The sequence below is a fragment of the Lampris incognitus genome, chromosome 10 (genome assembly GCF_029633865.1).
Source record: "Lampris incognitus isolate fLamInc1 chromosome 10, fLamInc1.hap2, whole genome shotgun sequence".
Classification (NCBI taxonomy): Eukaryota; Metazoa; Chordata; class Actinopteri; order Lampriformes; family Lampridae; genus Lampris; species Lampris incognitus.
The window spans coordinates 393,165-407,194 of NC_079220.1; the positions used below are offsets into that span (position 1 = coordinate 393,165).

Consider the following 14,030-nt stretch of genomic DNA (forward strand, 5'->3'; position numbering starts at 1 on the left):
GCAATGGTGATGGACAGGTTGACGGACAAGATCAGGCAGGAGTCTCCATGGACAATGATGTTCGCGGATGACATTGTGATCTGTAGCGAGAGTAGGGTGCAGGTTGAGGAGAGCCTGGAGAGGTGGAGGTATGCACTGGAGAGAAGAGGAATGAAAGTCAGTAGGAGCAAGACAGAATACCTATGCATGAATGAGAGGGAGGACAGTGGAATGGTCAAGATGCAAGGAGTGGAGGTGACAAAGGCATTTGAATTTAAATACTTGGGGTCAACTGTCCAAAGTAACGGGGAGTGCAGTAGAGAGGTGAAGAAGAGAGTGCAGGCAGGGTAGAGTGGGTGGAGAAGAGTGTCAGGAGTGATTTGCGACAGAAGGGTACCAGCAAGAGTTAAAGGGAAGGTTTACAAGATGGTTGTGAGACCAGCTATGTTATATGGTTTGGAGACAGTGGCACTGACGAAAAGACAGGAGGCGGAGCTGGAGGTGGCAGAGTTGAAGATGCTAAAGATTTTCACTGGGAGTAACGAAGAAGGACAGGATTAGGAACGATTATATTAGAGGGACCGCTCAGGTTGGACGGTTTGGAGACAAAGCAAGAGAGGCAAGATTGAGATGGCTCGGACATGTGTGGAGGAGAGATGCTGGTTATATTGGGAGAAGGATACTGAATATGGAGCTGCCAGGGAAGAGGAAAAGAGGAGGGTCAAAGAGGAGGTTTATGGATGTGGTGAGGGAAGACATGCAGGTGGCTGGTGTGACAGAGGAAGACGCAGAAGACAGGAAGAAATGGAAACGGATGATCCGCTGTGGCGACCCCTAACGGGAGCAGCCGAAAGTAGTAGTAGACTCTATTCTAGATGAACCAGCAATTCAGAATCACTCAGAAGATAAAAGGCACACTTTACAGACCTGAATCAACCGGGAATCAAGTCTTTTAGGAATGTGATTAGCAATTAGGATTAGGAATATCTGCTCAGTGATTGGTATATTTACACCACCATCTTAGTCCTACCAGAAGTGGTCATTTTATATGCCACAGACAAGTAGTTTTTAATCTCAATTAAACTCAAAAGCCACATATCAACACGTCTTAAATCAATCAACAGTCAGTTACTCTCTTGTGCTAAAATATATTTTGTAGGCTGATGTTTGAGCTCTAGAACAACTGCTGAGGCATGCAGAATTATCTTTTAAATAACTTCTTAAAGCTCGTCTCTGTGCATTTAGTTTTACCCTGACGTCTTTTACCCTGTTGTTTTTGTCATGGTATTTTACCCTAGACTCATTCTATTTCAAATTTGACATTTTCATATTTACTTATGTTTGCGTATTTGATGAGCCACCCCCCCCTTTTCTCCCCAATTGCACTTTGGCCAATTACCCCAGTCTTCCGAACCATCTCGGTGACTGCTCCACCCTCTCTGCTGATCCAGCGAGGGCTGCAGACTACCACATGCCTCCTGCGATACATGTGGAGTCACCAGCCGCTTCTTTTCACCTGACAGTGAGGAGTCTCACCAGGGAGATGTAGCACATGGGAGGATCATGCTATTCCCCCCAGTTCCCCCTTGAACAGGTGTCCCAACCGACCAGAGGAGGTGCTAGTGCAGCAACCAGGACACATACCCATATCAGGCTTCCCAGCCGCAGACACGGCCAACTGTGTCTATAGGGACGCCCGACCAAGCCGGAGGTAACACGGGGATTCGAACTGGCAATCCCCATGTTGGTAGACAATGGAATAGACCACTACGATACCCAGACACCCCCTGATAACCCATTCTTAACACTGTTTCAAAACAAGGGCTTTACTAATGTTACAATAACATTATCATCATTAATGCTTCTACTACTCCTACGAATGAAAATACTAGAAAAAAGATAATACCAGGGTTGTTGATGTATTCACGGAAATCAAAGGTGCTGTTGGCTGTCTCGGTGTCATTACTAAGGAAGGCGTCAGTACCAACAGTCAGGTTGCTTAACAATGGTGGAGGCCACATGACACATTTCTGTCGCAGGTTTCCCATGAAGAGCTGCAGACCAATCAGAGCAAAGACACTGAGACAGAAGACTGTCAGGATCATGACGTCAGCAAGCTTCTTCACCGACTGGATAAGAGCTCCCACGATAGTCTTCAGTCCTACCAGACAGAAGGTAAAAATATTCCAGGGTAAGAATGAAAACTTTGACCACACACACACACACACACACACACACACACAGACACACACACCAGGGATGACTGTGATGGTCTTCAGGGCTCTTAGAACTCTGAACGTCCTCAATGCAGAAATGTTCCCCAAATCCACGAACTCTGTTAGGTACCTAGAGAGAGACACAGATACACAGGTATTGTGTCATATTCCTGGCAGAGAGATAGACAGGCAGAGAGGCAGACAAAGAGACAGACAGGCATTCTGTTATACAGCTGATGGAGCGATAGATATGTAGTCTTCTTCGTACGTTATATCTGACAGAGACAGGCGTGCAGCAAGACAACGTTTAGAAGCATATGAAGTCTGTATAGTGTACTTAATTGTATGTAAAGTGAATAAAATGCAGGTATTAAACCTGAATTTTATGCATGTAGTGTTTGTTGTGTGTGGTGTATGCATAGTGTATGTAGTAAGGCATTCATGAGTGCTGTATTTTAGTAGTCGTCAACTATTCCGGGGCTGCTGCGCTCACTCCTGTCCTCCTCCAATCGAGTGATTGTTCATGTGGGGACAAACAATGCAGCTTGTCAGCAGTCCGAGTTAACCAAAAAGGATTTTAATAATCTTTTCAGCTTTTTAAGTACTTGTGGAAAGGGTGTTTTTACTTCAGGTCTTATTCCAACACTGGTCCGTGGAGGAGGGCGTTTTAACAGAATCCTCAGCCTGAACATGTGGTTCATCTCCACGTGCAGAGCTCACAATATACGTTTTATTGACAATTTTGATCTGTTTTGGGATCTAAGAAAGCTGATCCAGTTCCGTTTTTTTAAATTATATATTTATATTGATATTTTTCTGTGACAAGGTTCAGGTACCTTGGAGGACAATACACATTTGAAGCAGTACAGTACACAGTCCCAACAGAAATTGGAATATTAATCAGAATCATCTTTATTTGACCATGTTTGTTTGCACATACATGGAATTTGACTCCAGTTTAGCGGCTCTCAATGTTCTGACACAGAATAACAACACGAAAATCTATAGGAGTATACACAAGGGATGACTATATAGATGTGAAACCATTGCTGTGAACTGTAAACAGGATACAATAGTGCAGAAAAGGGGAAGAGTGCAATTAGTGCTGAGATAAATATTAAACGGTAAAAAAAATGTTATATACATGTAAAATCAGAAACACTTTGTTATTTCATACACTTCCACACATGAAATGAAACATGGTTTCCCCCAGCCCACAGCAGTGCAACACAAAGACAAAAACACATCCAAAAACTACAAGAACATTCAACCTTATTGGAGGCACTCCAGGCCTATCTTCGTGGGCAGATAATTTGAATACTCTTCTATGGTAAATAAAGCAAGAGCTTCTGGACTTGATAAGATCTCTAGATCCATCGCTGACATTGACAGATATTATTACTCCTCCCCTACTCCAACCCTACTCAAAGAAAGACTGCGTCTGCAGACAGAACATGACTTACTTTTTGCAGACAGGGCAGTATATCAGGTGACAAGGTCCGCAAGCTACTAGCCCAGCAAGCACGCCAAGCTGCTTCTTCTAACTTAATCACTAAGATTTGCAGTCAAGCAGGGGAAATGGTAATGGACCAGATAGAAATTAACAAAAATTTTAAGCAATATTACAGCAAGTTATATGGTTCTGAATGTGATGGAAATCGTCCACACCTTGACTCCTTCCTGGAGAACCTAACCTTCCCCTCAGTCTCGGTCCTACAAAACCACTCACTAGGTGGTGAGATTTCTGAGACAGAAATTCTAGAAGCTATTAAATCCTTACAAAATAATAAGACACCTGGACCAGATGGCTTCACTTCGAAATTTTACAAAAAAAAAAAAATGCTTCCAACTTGTCCCCCCTGCTTCAAGTCACGTTTAATGAATCTCTGTCAGTGGGGTGCCTTCCACAAACCCTGCGACAAGCGTTGATAACACTTCTGCCAAAAAAGGATAAAGACCCACTTCAGTGTACGTCATACTGTCTGATTTCCTTATTAAATGTAGATAAGATACTAGCTAAAACTCTAGCAGCTAGATTCGAGAAGATTTTGCCTCAGATCATCTCCAGATCAAACAGGTTTCATTCCAAATAGGCATTCCAGCTCAAACTTGAGAAAATTACTAAATATCATGTACTCTCCTCTAAGCTGCTCCCCCGAAATGGTTGTATCGCTTGATGCTGAAAAAGCTTTCGATTGGGTGGAATGGCAATATTTATTTTCAACCCTGAATAAATTCGGATTTGACGATGCCGTCATCTCTTGGATTAGACTACTTTATTTTCTTTGGCCAGTGTGATCACCAATGGACAACAACCTAAATATTTCTCACTCAGAAGGAGTACTTGTCAGCGTTGCCCCTTGTTGCCCCTTCCTTTCGCTATCGCCATTGAGCCCTTAGCCATCACTCTTAGTCCAGGGAGTTTTTGGGTGTGGAATGTGCGGGCCTAATTTATGAACTGTCTTTATATGCAGATGAGCTTCTGTTGTATATTTCGAACCCCTTAAATTCTATTCCTCCCATTATTGATATTTTGACTAAGTCTGAAAAAGTTTCACGATGCAAAGTTAATTTTCAGAAAAGTGAAATGTTCTCCCTTAATCAGGCAGCTATTCTAATTTCTATCTCACATTTCCCATTCAAGATAGCCAAAAACGGCTTTAACTATCTTGGGGTTGAAATCACACGCACTTTCTCAACTCTTTTCACCAAGAATTGTGGTATTTTATTTGAAAAATGTAAACAAATTATCGCTGGATAGATGGAAGCTCCCGCTGTCCATCATTGGACGAGTCAATCTTATTAAAACTATTATATTACCAAAATTGACTTACCTATTCCAAAATATCCCCATTCTGATCAAGAAGTCTTTTTAAAATTAATTAGAGAAGAGTATACCTTTGTTTATCTGGAATGGTAAACCACATAGAATTAAAAGAAATGTGCTACAGAGACCTAAAAAGCTTGCTGGCCTTGCTCTACCTAATTTCATTTATTATTATTATTGGACTTGTGACATCAAGAAAATATTATCCTGGATGGGGGAATGTGTGACAGACAGCTGTGAGGCCTGCGTACAAATGGAACAGCCCATTTCATTTACGCTCCGTAATTTGTGCCTCCTCACCGCCAATTTTCTTCCAACCCAATAGTGTGCCATTCATATAAAATTTGGTCACAATTTAGCAGACATTTTAAGTTGCATACGACATCAGTACTTTCCCCTATCCAAAATAATTACAACTTCCCGCCCTGTCTTTGATTCTACCTTTGCATTTGGTTCTCAAAGGGAATCAAGTCACTTTCTAATTTCTACGTTGATGGAAAATTTGGTTCATTTACACAACTTTCCCAAATGTACCATCTGCCAAAATCTCACTTTTTCAGATATATCCAAATCTGACACTCTGCCCCGAAAAAAACATTACTTCTTTTCCAAATTTGCCAACAATACAATCAATCGCATTCTTTCTTTATCCCAAAACCGCAAAGGCTTAATATCAGTTCTTTATTACAGAATAGGTAATATCTCCCCCCATTCATTGTAGGTTGTTAGGAAACTTTGGGAAGAGGACCTTGGAGAGGAAATGACTGATGATGACTGGGAGGCTGCACTTGGCCTAATACATACCTCCCCTCCATGTGCAAGACGCAGCTTAATACAACTTAAGTTTGTTTTGAGAGCACATTTGACCAATGCAAGACTGACCAAAAATTTTCCTAATACAGACCCTTCCTGTCCTCACTGTAAAAGTCAACCAGCAGATCACACGCATATGTTCTGGTCATGCACTAACCTTAACACATTCTGGACCAGTATTTTTAACGCCTATAGCAAGATATTTCAAAAAGACATTCCTCCTAACCTCATATGTGCCCTATTACCCTTAAAGGTAAAGCACATGTAATCACAGCTTTTACCTCCTTGCTTGCTAGACATCTCATTGTGCTCTCATGGAAACAACAAGCGCCACCTAATTTTTCCAGATGGATTAAAGACATTATGCAGCTTACGAGACGAAGGTCTGTCGAGTTTTAAGTATTTGGAACTCCGGTGAGTAAAGCACGTTTTGGTGCTGGCTTATTGCTAACCACTGAAGGGAAAAGATAACACTGGATCATATAGCTGTTAAGATACTCTTCATAAAACCAGTCGGGGTTATAAGAATGTCTAATGTTTGAATAGCCTGTACTTTGGTATGTATTGTATCATAGTTATGAGAGTGTTAATGTTTAGAACTCACTTTGGTGTATCCTGTATCATTGTGTCATGTTGAATTTTTTAGAAGATAGCTCACGCCAATACTTAGCTATTGCCAAGCGCTAGCTTAGTCAGTGAAGCACTGGGGAATTGTGTAGCATTAAAGATGCGCGGCACTTATCCTGTTGATGTTAAAATCATTCAGTTTAAGTGGTTATCGCACTTAAATGGTTTGGATTGAGGCTACACTGTGATTGCACTGATTTTGTGTAACAGAATTATATATGTGTAGTGATGAAGTAATGATACTGCAATTCATACACATGTTAATGGAAAGTATATTGTAAGATGTTCTGAATGAAGAGAAATTAATGAGATGTCATGTTAGAAACAGATATAGAATGGAATACTTACTGTTCTGCACTATTTGTGCAGATTGCTTTTTTGAACTACCAGATAAAATTTGGAAGACTGTGATGGCGAGCCCAGCCCAGTGAGACTGTGGACGATCACAGAAGCAGTGGCCTACTGTAGGATCTGTCCCAGGAAACGTCTGACAAGCCTGAATCATTCATCCAGACACCAAATAAGAACTCATACACACTAGCCTATTTCCTCTACCAGGGTAGAAATAGTCATCGTTGAAGTATATTCAATACACTCACGGATCAGGAACTGAAGTCTTGGACCAACACATACACTCAAGGACAAGGAACTGAACTTTTCTTTCATCTCAAACTGCTAACACTCATTGAGGGTTGTGGTTTGAATGAGGTTTTCTTTGGTTTATTACTTTATTTACTTTAAAGAGATCTATTTTGTTTTATTCCAATTATTTTATGTAAAAGTCAGTGTTGTGTATATTTGCTGTTGTGGGGCAATAAAATTGTCAACTGTTCAACTACACATCAACTCCTCTCGTGAGTTAGTAAAGGCAAACTCCTCACCGAACGTAGTTAGATGTTAGCATCTTTACTGTTACCACTAGTTTGCACTGGAGGCGCTACATACATATCAAGATAGATGTAGCAAAAAACGGCAAGCTTGTTTCATGCATCACGCACTCATCAGCTGAGTGTGTGCGACATACGAAACAAGGTTGTACTGGTTGTATTAAAAGTTTTTTTTGCTACATCTATCTTGATATTCCACTCATCATTTGTTGAGCACTTTTATCAACACCACTGACGGCTTCCGAAAAAAAAAATACATACACACACACACACACACACACACACACACATATATATATAGATATAGTCCTATGTAGCGAATTCAGGAGGCAACCACAGGAACCGCTGCAGCTGGGATGCGAACCCATATCTCCCGTGCTGCGGGAGACATCGCTAACCGCTCGACTAAAGGGTCCGACCCGTTAGCCAAGGGCCAACGTGTTTAACAAAATCATTGAGCAAGTCATCAGTCATCCATCCATCACCCCATTTTTATTCTCAAAGTCCTGTGGCAATAGGGGCGTGACGAAGCGACAGGTGTGGGTACACTGAAAGTCGTAGCCACAAACCTGCACACAGGCGGCTCAGACCATATGGTCCTTCTTCACTGAAAGGAGCAGAAGTGGAGTCCGGCAGCCCTCTGAGCGACTGAGCAGCCCTCTTTAGGACCGCACTGCTCACCTCCCTGGCATGAGGAAGGGTCTAGAAAAGGTGACCTTAAAATTGCCTGCTCCACATCACCCCATCCGGCAAACCGTGGTCAGAGGGGGCCCTATTTTTGCAGTCGAAACAACAGAAAAAAGATGAAAACAACACCTTTGAAAATTGCCACATGGAGCATTCGCATTCTTCTTGACAGGGAAAAGGCAGAAAGACCCAAGAGACGCACAGCACAGCACTTATTGCAAATGAACTAAACAGGTACAACATCGACATTGCTGCCTTGAATGAGACCAGGGTGGCAGGACAGGGTGAAATTCGCGAAAGAAGCGCAGAGTACACTTTCTTCTGGAGTGGGCGCTGACCTGAGGAGAAACATGAAGCTGGAGTTGGCATAGCAGTCAAGTCAACTCTCGTAAGCAAATTGGCCACGCCTCCAAAAGGCGTGAATAATCGCCTAATGACGCTGACACTCCCCCTTTCTCAGGGAAAGAAATTTGTCACCATTGTCAGCACCTATGCACCCATGATGACCAACCCGGATGAGATCAAGGATAAATTTTATGAAGACCTGAATACTGTCATTGTCGACGTTCCCAGCGCTGAAAAACCCACCATTCTTGGTGATTTTAATGCAAGAGTTGGCACAGACAGCATCTCCTGGGAAGGCGTGATTGGAAAGCACGGAGTTGGAAGCTGCAACAGCAATGGATTGCTACTTCTTCAGACCTGCGCAGAACATGGGCTTCTGATCACAAACACAGGATTTCAGCTACCCATCCACAACAGAACGTCCTGGATGCACCCGAGGTCCAAACACTGGCACCTGATTGACTATGTCATTGTCAGGAAAAGAGACCGGCAGGACATAAGAGTTACAAAGGCTATGTGTGGGGCAGAGTGCTGGACGGATCACCACCTCATTGTCTCTAAAGTCAATCTCCATATCCAGCCCAAGAGATGCCCACAAGGCATGAAAGCACAAAAACGTCTAAATGTCAGTAATCTAAAGAATAATGACATCAAGAAGTCCTTTACAGACACTCTGGAGGAACAACTGGAGGTTACTGTGCTGGATAGCCAGGATGTGGAGGCTGCTTGGACCGCACTTCGTGACACAGTGTATAACACAGCCTTGGAGTGTCTAGGCCCCTCCACAAGGAATCACAAAGACTGGTTTGATGAAAACTGCACGGAGATAAACCATCTGTTAGAAGAGAAACACTGTGCCTACAAATTTCATAGTGAAGACCCCCAGTCAACGTCCAAGACAGATGCACTTAGGAACATCCGCAGCTCTATCCAAAGAAAATTATGCCAAATGCAGGATTCATGGCTGAGCAACAAAGCTGATGAGATACAGGGCTTTGCAGACAGAAATGACATGAAACACTTCTACAATGGCCTGAAAGAAGTCTACGGTCCTACCATCGCTGGCTCATCCCCGCTCCTTAGTGCAGATGGGACAACACTAATCACAGACAATGATTAGTGTTGTCAATGATTAGTAGAGACACGGCCAGGAGAAGTTGGGTACCCTGGTGGCTGACATTCAATGATTAGTGTCAGGCAATGATTAGTGTTCAGCCCATCTTCTTGAAAGATGGGCTGAACACTTCAGCAATGTTTTGAATCGCCCTTCTACCATCAACTATGAAGCCATCGATTGACTACCCCAAATTCCACCTAATGAGACGCTGAGCACCCCTCCAACAATGGAAGAGACACTTAAGGCAATTGGTCAGTTGTCAAGCGGAAAAGCGCCTGGCTCAGACTCCATCCCAGCTGAAATTTATAAAGAAGGAGGGCTTGTGATTGCTAAGAAACTTCAGCAGTTGTTTCATCTTATATGGCAAACTGAAACAGTACCTCAGGACTTTAAAGATGCCTCAATTATCCACCTCTATAAGCGCAAGGGAAATCGCCAATCATGTGATAACCACCGTGGAATTTCCCTGCTGTCCATTGCAGGCAAGCTGGTTGCAAGTTTTATTAAATCACCTCAGCGCACACCTCGAGAGAGGACTTCTACCTGAGAGTCAATGTGGATTCCGGAAAGAACGCGGGACCATAGACATGGTGTTTGCTGCCCGCCAGCTTCAAGAAAAATGCCAGGAACAAAATGTTGACCTGTACTCCACTTTTGTCGATCTGACCAAGGCCTTTGATACTGTCTGCAGAGACGGCCTTTAGAAAATCATGGCAAAATACGGATGTCTAAAAAAGTTCATCACCATCGTACGACAACTACACGATGGCATGCTAGCCAGAGTCCAAGACAACCGAGTTGCATCTGAGCCGTTCCCTGTCTCTAACAGAGTAAAACAAGGCTGTGTCCTTGCCCCAACCCTGTTCAGCCTTATGTTCTCAGCCATGCTGTCAGATGCCTTCAGAGAGGGGGATGCTGGCATTGCTGTCAATTACCGTTTTGATGGCTCTCTCTTTAACCTTAAAGCAAAAACCTTAGTTAAAACATCAACCATCAACGATCTTCTGTTTGCCGATGACTGCGCCCTCAATGCTACATCCGAAGCCAAAATGCAACAAAGTATCAGTAAGTTCTCAGAGGCTTGCAACAACTTCGGCCTCACCATCAACATAAAAAAAGACTGAAGTACTTCATCAGCCAGCTCCAGGCAAGCAATACAATGTACCCAACATCACCATAAATGGGCATCGATTAAATGCGGCTGACAAATTCACTTACCTGGGCAGTTCTCCCTCCAGATATGACACCACTGTTGGAGATGACCGCACGGCTTGCTAAAGCAAGTACTGCTTTTGGCAGACTCCACAAGAATGTGTGGAACAGGAGAGGCATCACCCAGGAGACAAAAATTAAAGTGTACCGGGCCATAGTTCTCACTACACTGCTTTACGGCTGTGAAACATGTACAGTTTACAAACGCCATGCAAAAACACTAAACTACTTTCACACCACATGCCTCAGAAAACTTCTTGGCATAAAGTGGGATGACAAGATCCCTGACACAGAGGTCCTCACTCGCTCAAGACTGCCGAGTATACACACCATCCTCATGCAATCACAGCTTCGTTGGGTGGGTTACAGTTTGTGGTGCTTCACATGGCTGTTCCTGCACAATAGGGTTAACACTTTCACTCTGAGCTACCTCTGCCAGAGCATCTTCGGGGTCACTTGGGCACACCCGAGTGCCTGCCAGGTCATTACCTAAAAGGAAGGGAATACCTTTCACTGGGAGATTGTCTATAATTCCCACAGCCAGTACCTTAGTCACCAGCTCAGTTTTTACAAAAAATGTGTGCTTAGGAGCAGGAACGCAACAGTCACTAACCCGCTTGACCACAACCAACACCCCAGTGGTGGTGGACAGTGGTAAATCCAACACTCCTTTCAGAAGTAGTGAATAAACTGCTCCAGAATCCCTAAGCACATTAACTGGGACCTCTGGACCATCCCCAGACACTGCAGCTGTACCTTGAGATACAAAACCCACGTAATCTTTTAGTACTTCCTCCTCAGCGGGATCCACAAACTCACTAGTTTCTAGTACTTGAGGAAAAACGCCTACACAGGCTATGGGCTTACAAGCCTCCTTGTGCTGCATGTTCAGACTTAACCTGGAGCCGTTGGGGTCAGCCAGAAAACTTCTTAAAGCCAGAAGCATTTTTCCCTGCCCAACAGGATCTCGTTCAGCTTTCCTATCTTGTCTAGAGATCTTCCTCTATCAGACATGCTACGGTGAGTTAGCTCATACTGGTTGGCTAATGTGGCTGCTTTTCTTGTCTTTCTCATCCTGCTCATTAAGATATATTTCTATGGGCTGGGGCATACACTTTTTAAACTGTTCCATTAGCACAAGTGCACAGACGCCTTCAAAAGTGGAGGTCCCAGTAGAGGCCAGCACCTGCCAAACACCAACTCCAGTCTCTTAGCTAACTCCAGAAAAGATTCATCACTTTTCCTCTTTAGGGACAGGAACTGAAAAATGTGCCAGCACATTTTTCTTTACCACACCATAATCCTTACTTTGCGTGGCATCTAAAGCAGCATATGCTTCCCGAGCTCTCCCTTCCAAACTCCCCTGAATTGGCAATGTCCACTTGTCCCGTGGCAATTTTTCTCCTCAGCAATCCTATCAAAGGCTTCAAAGAAAACACCCACTTCGGTTGCATTGAACTTGGGTATTAGCCTCAGACAGCTAGTGGGATCAAAGTGGCTTTCTGGGACCTTCCGCCGCAACACAGGGTCATGAGATAGCACTTTGTCTCTTTCTAGAGCCAGGTGGGCTTGTTCAGTCTTTTGCTCCTCCTCTTTTAATAGAATCCGGAGCTTCTCTCTTTCTAGCACAATTCTCTCAATTTCCACCTTCCTATTCTCCTCTTCCCTCTTGAGCTTGGGTGCCTCTTCCTTCTCTGGATCAGGTAGATTCAGGCGATCCCCAATAAGCTGCACAGCCTCACTCACTTCTGTTCCAGACCCAGTGACTATCTCATAATACTGGGCTAGAGTCCCCAACTGTTCCTTCAACCTGAAGAGCTCCCCGCGGCTAGTAAGCCTACTGCTATAGTCTTCCGCATCAAAGATGTCCATTTTGCAAAGCGTTTGAAATACACAAATGAGATCAACACACAGATTAGCTTTATAGCAAATACCGTCCATTAACAATAGTGCCACAATGATTAACTGAAATACACTAGGCAAATAAAGCGACTCTCTCTTTGAGGAATCACTCACAGCACAACGCAACCAACAGCTCCGTCCTCGGATGCTCTCTTTCCTACATGCATACAGATTAATTCAAAATAAATAACAATATATAGCTTATCTGGTGACACAATGTGTAGGTAACCAAGTTAGCTGCTAACAACAAGCTGAGCAACCCGCTTTTACCAGTGTCATCTGTTGCACACCACAGCAACGCAACACAACAATCAGGAGACAGCAAATTACACCGTGCTATAATGGTACGGACCAGCCTCCACTAGTCACGGTCACTCAAGCACTAGCCTGTACCTAACCGCACTCCGAAAGCTAATTACACCACTGACTCCTAATATATAAACACCACACTTACTTCCCCATGTTAATACAGAATAATAAGAATAAAGCCCACAAAGTGTATTAGCGATTGACCTATCTTGGTGATTATTTGTTTACCTGAGCTACTGCTATTTATTCACACAAGCAGAATGTTAGCTCTTGAGTTATCGTTGCAGGTGGAAACCAAAGTGTCCTACTGCCAGGCCGACATAAAGCCAACCCCACCTGAGCCCCGACAACACTTCTGCTTATGAGTAGCTAACTAACTGGTCGGCTAGTAAGGCATGCTAATCACGTTAGCTTCCTTATAACCTGACTACGCTGTCTATCAGCGTAGTCGGATGAACCCCCAATTGTTAGGGTACAGCCGCGACAAGCACACAACCGGAGCTTGCCGCTGCAGTAGCATAATGTGAAATAAAGAGAGGAAACCAACCAGAGCTAATATGGAAACAGAAGCGAGCAAACTGGAAGCTATGCTTACAGTCACTGCAGCCGTGAGCCGGTTCGGGACCTCCGCGAGGACGTCTCCTCTCAGTGGTCCGTCACACCCAGGAAACCTGCTGCACTGGGATTTGCCACCCCCCCCCCTTTTTTTTAATCTCCCCGGCGTCACACAGCGTACAACACATAATAATAAGCATATCGGTGGCATCTCATGTTTAGAAGACCCGAAAACATATCCGTAACAGTAAATATAGCCTTCTTAATCAAAGATGATTACATCAGTTCATCTGGACACAACATTTATTGACAGATACATTTCATCATCGTCTAAGTGACCTCTTCAGTCTCAACTGACTGCAGGTATCCCCACCCTTATAAACAATACAGTGACTGCAGGTGTCCCCACCATTATAAACAATACAGTGACTGCAGGTATCCCCACCCTTATAAACAATACAGTGACTGCAGGTGTCCCCACCATTATAAACAATACAGTGACTGCAGGTGTCCCCACCATTATAAACAATACAGTGACTGCAGGTATCCCCACC

The 14,030-nt window shown here is 43.7% G+C and overlaps 1 protein-coding gene across 1 annotated transcript in view; it reads right to left on the minus strand.

The window, feature by feature from the left end:
* The window catches only part of LOC130119126 (sodium channel protein type 4 subunit alpha B-like), a 256,811-nt gene that overhangs the window by 172,646 nt on the left and 70,135 nt on the right, over positions 1–14,030 (minus strand). The window contains exons 6-7 of the mRNA XM_056287542.1: positions 2,234–2,325; positions 1,886–2,140 (exon numbers count right to left, since the gene is read on the minus strand). Coding sequence (XP_056143517.1) covers positions 1,886–2,140; positions 2,234–2,325 — 347 coding nt within the window. The remainder of the gene's footprint in view (positions 1–1,885; positions 2,141–2,233; positions 2,326–14,030) is intronic.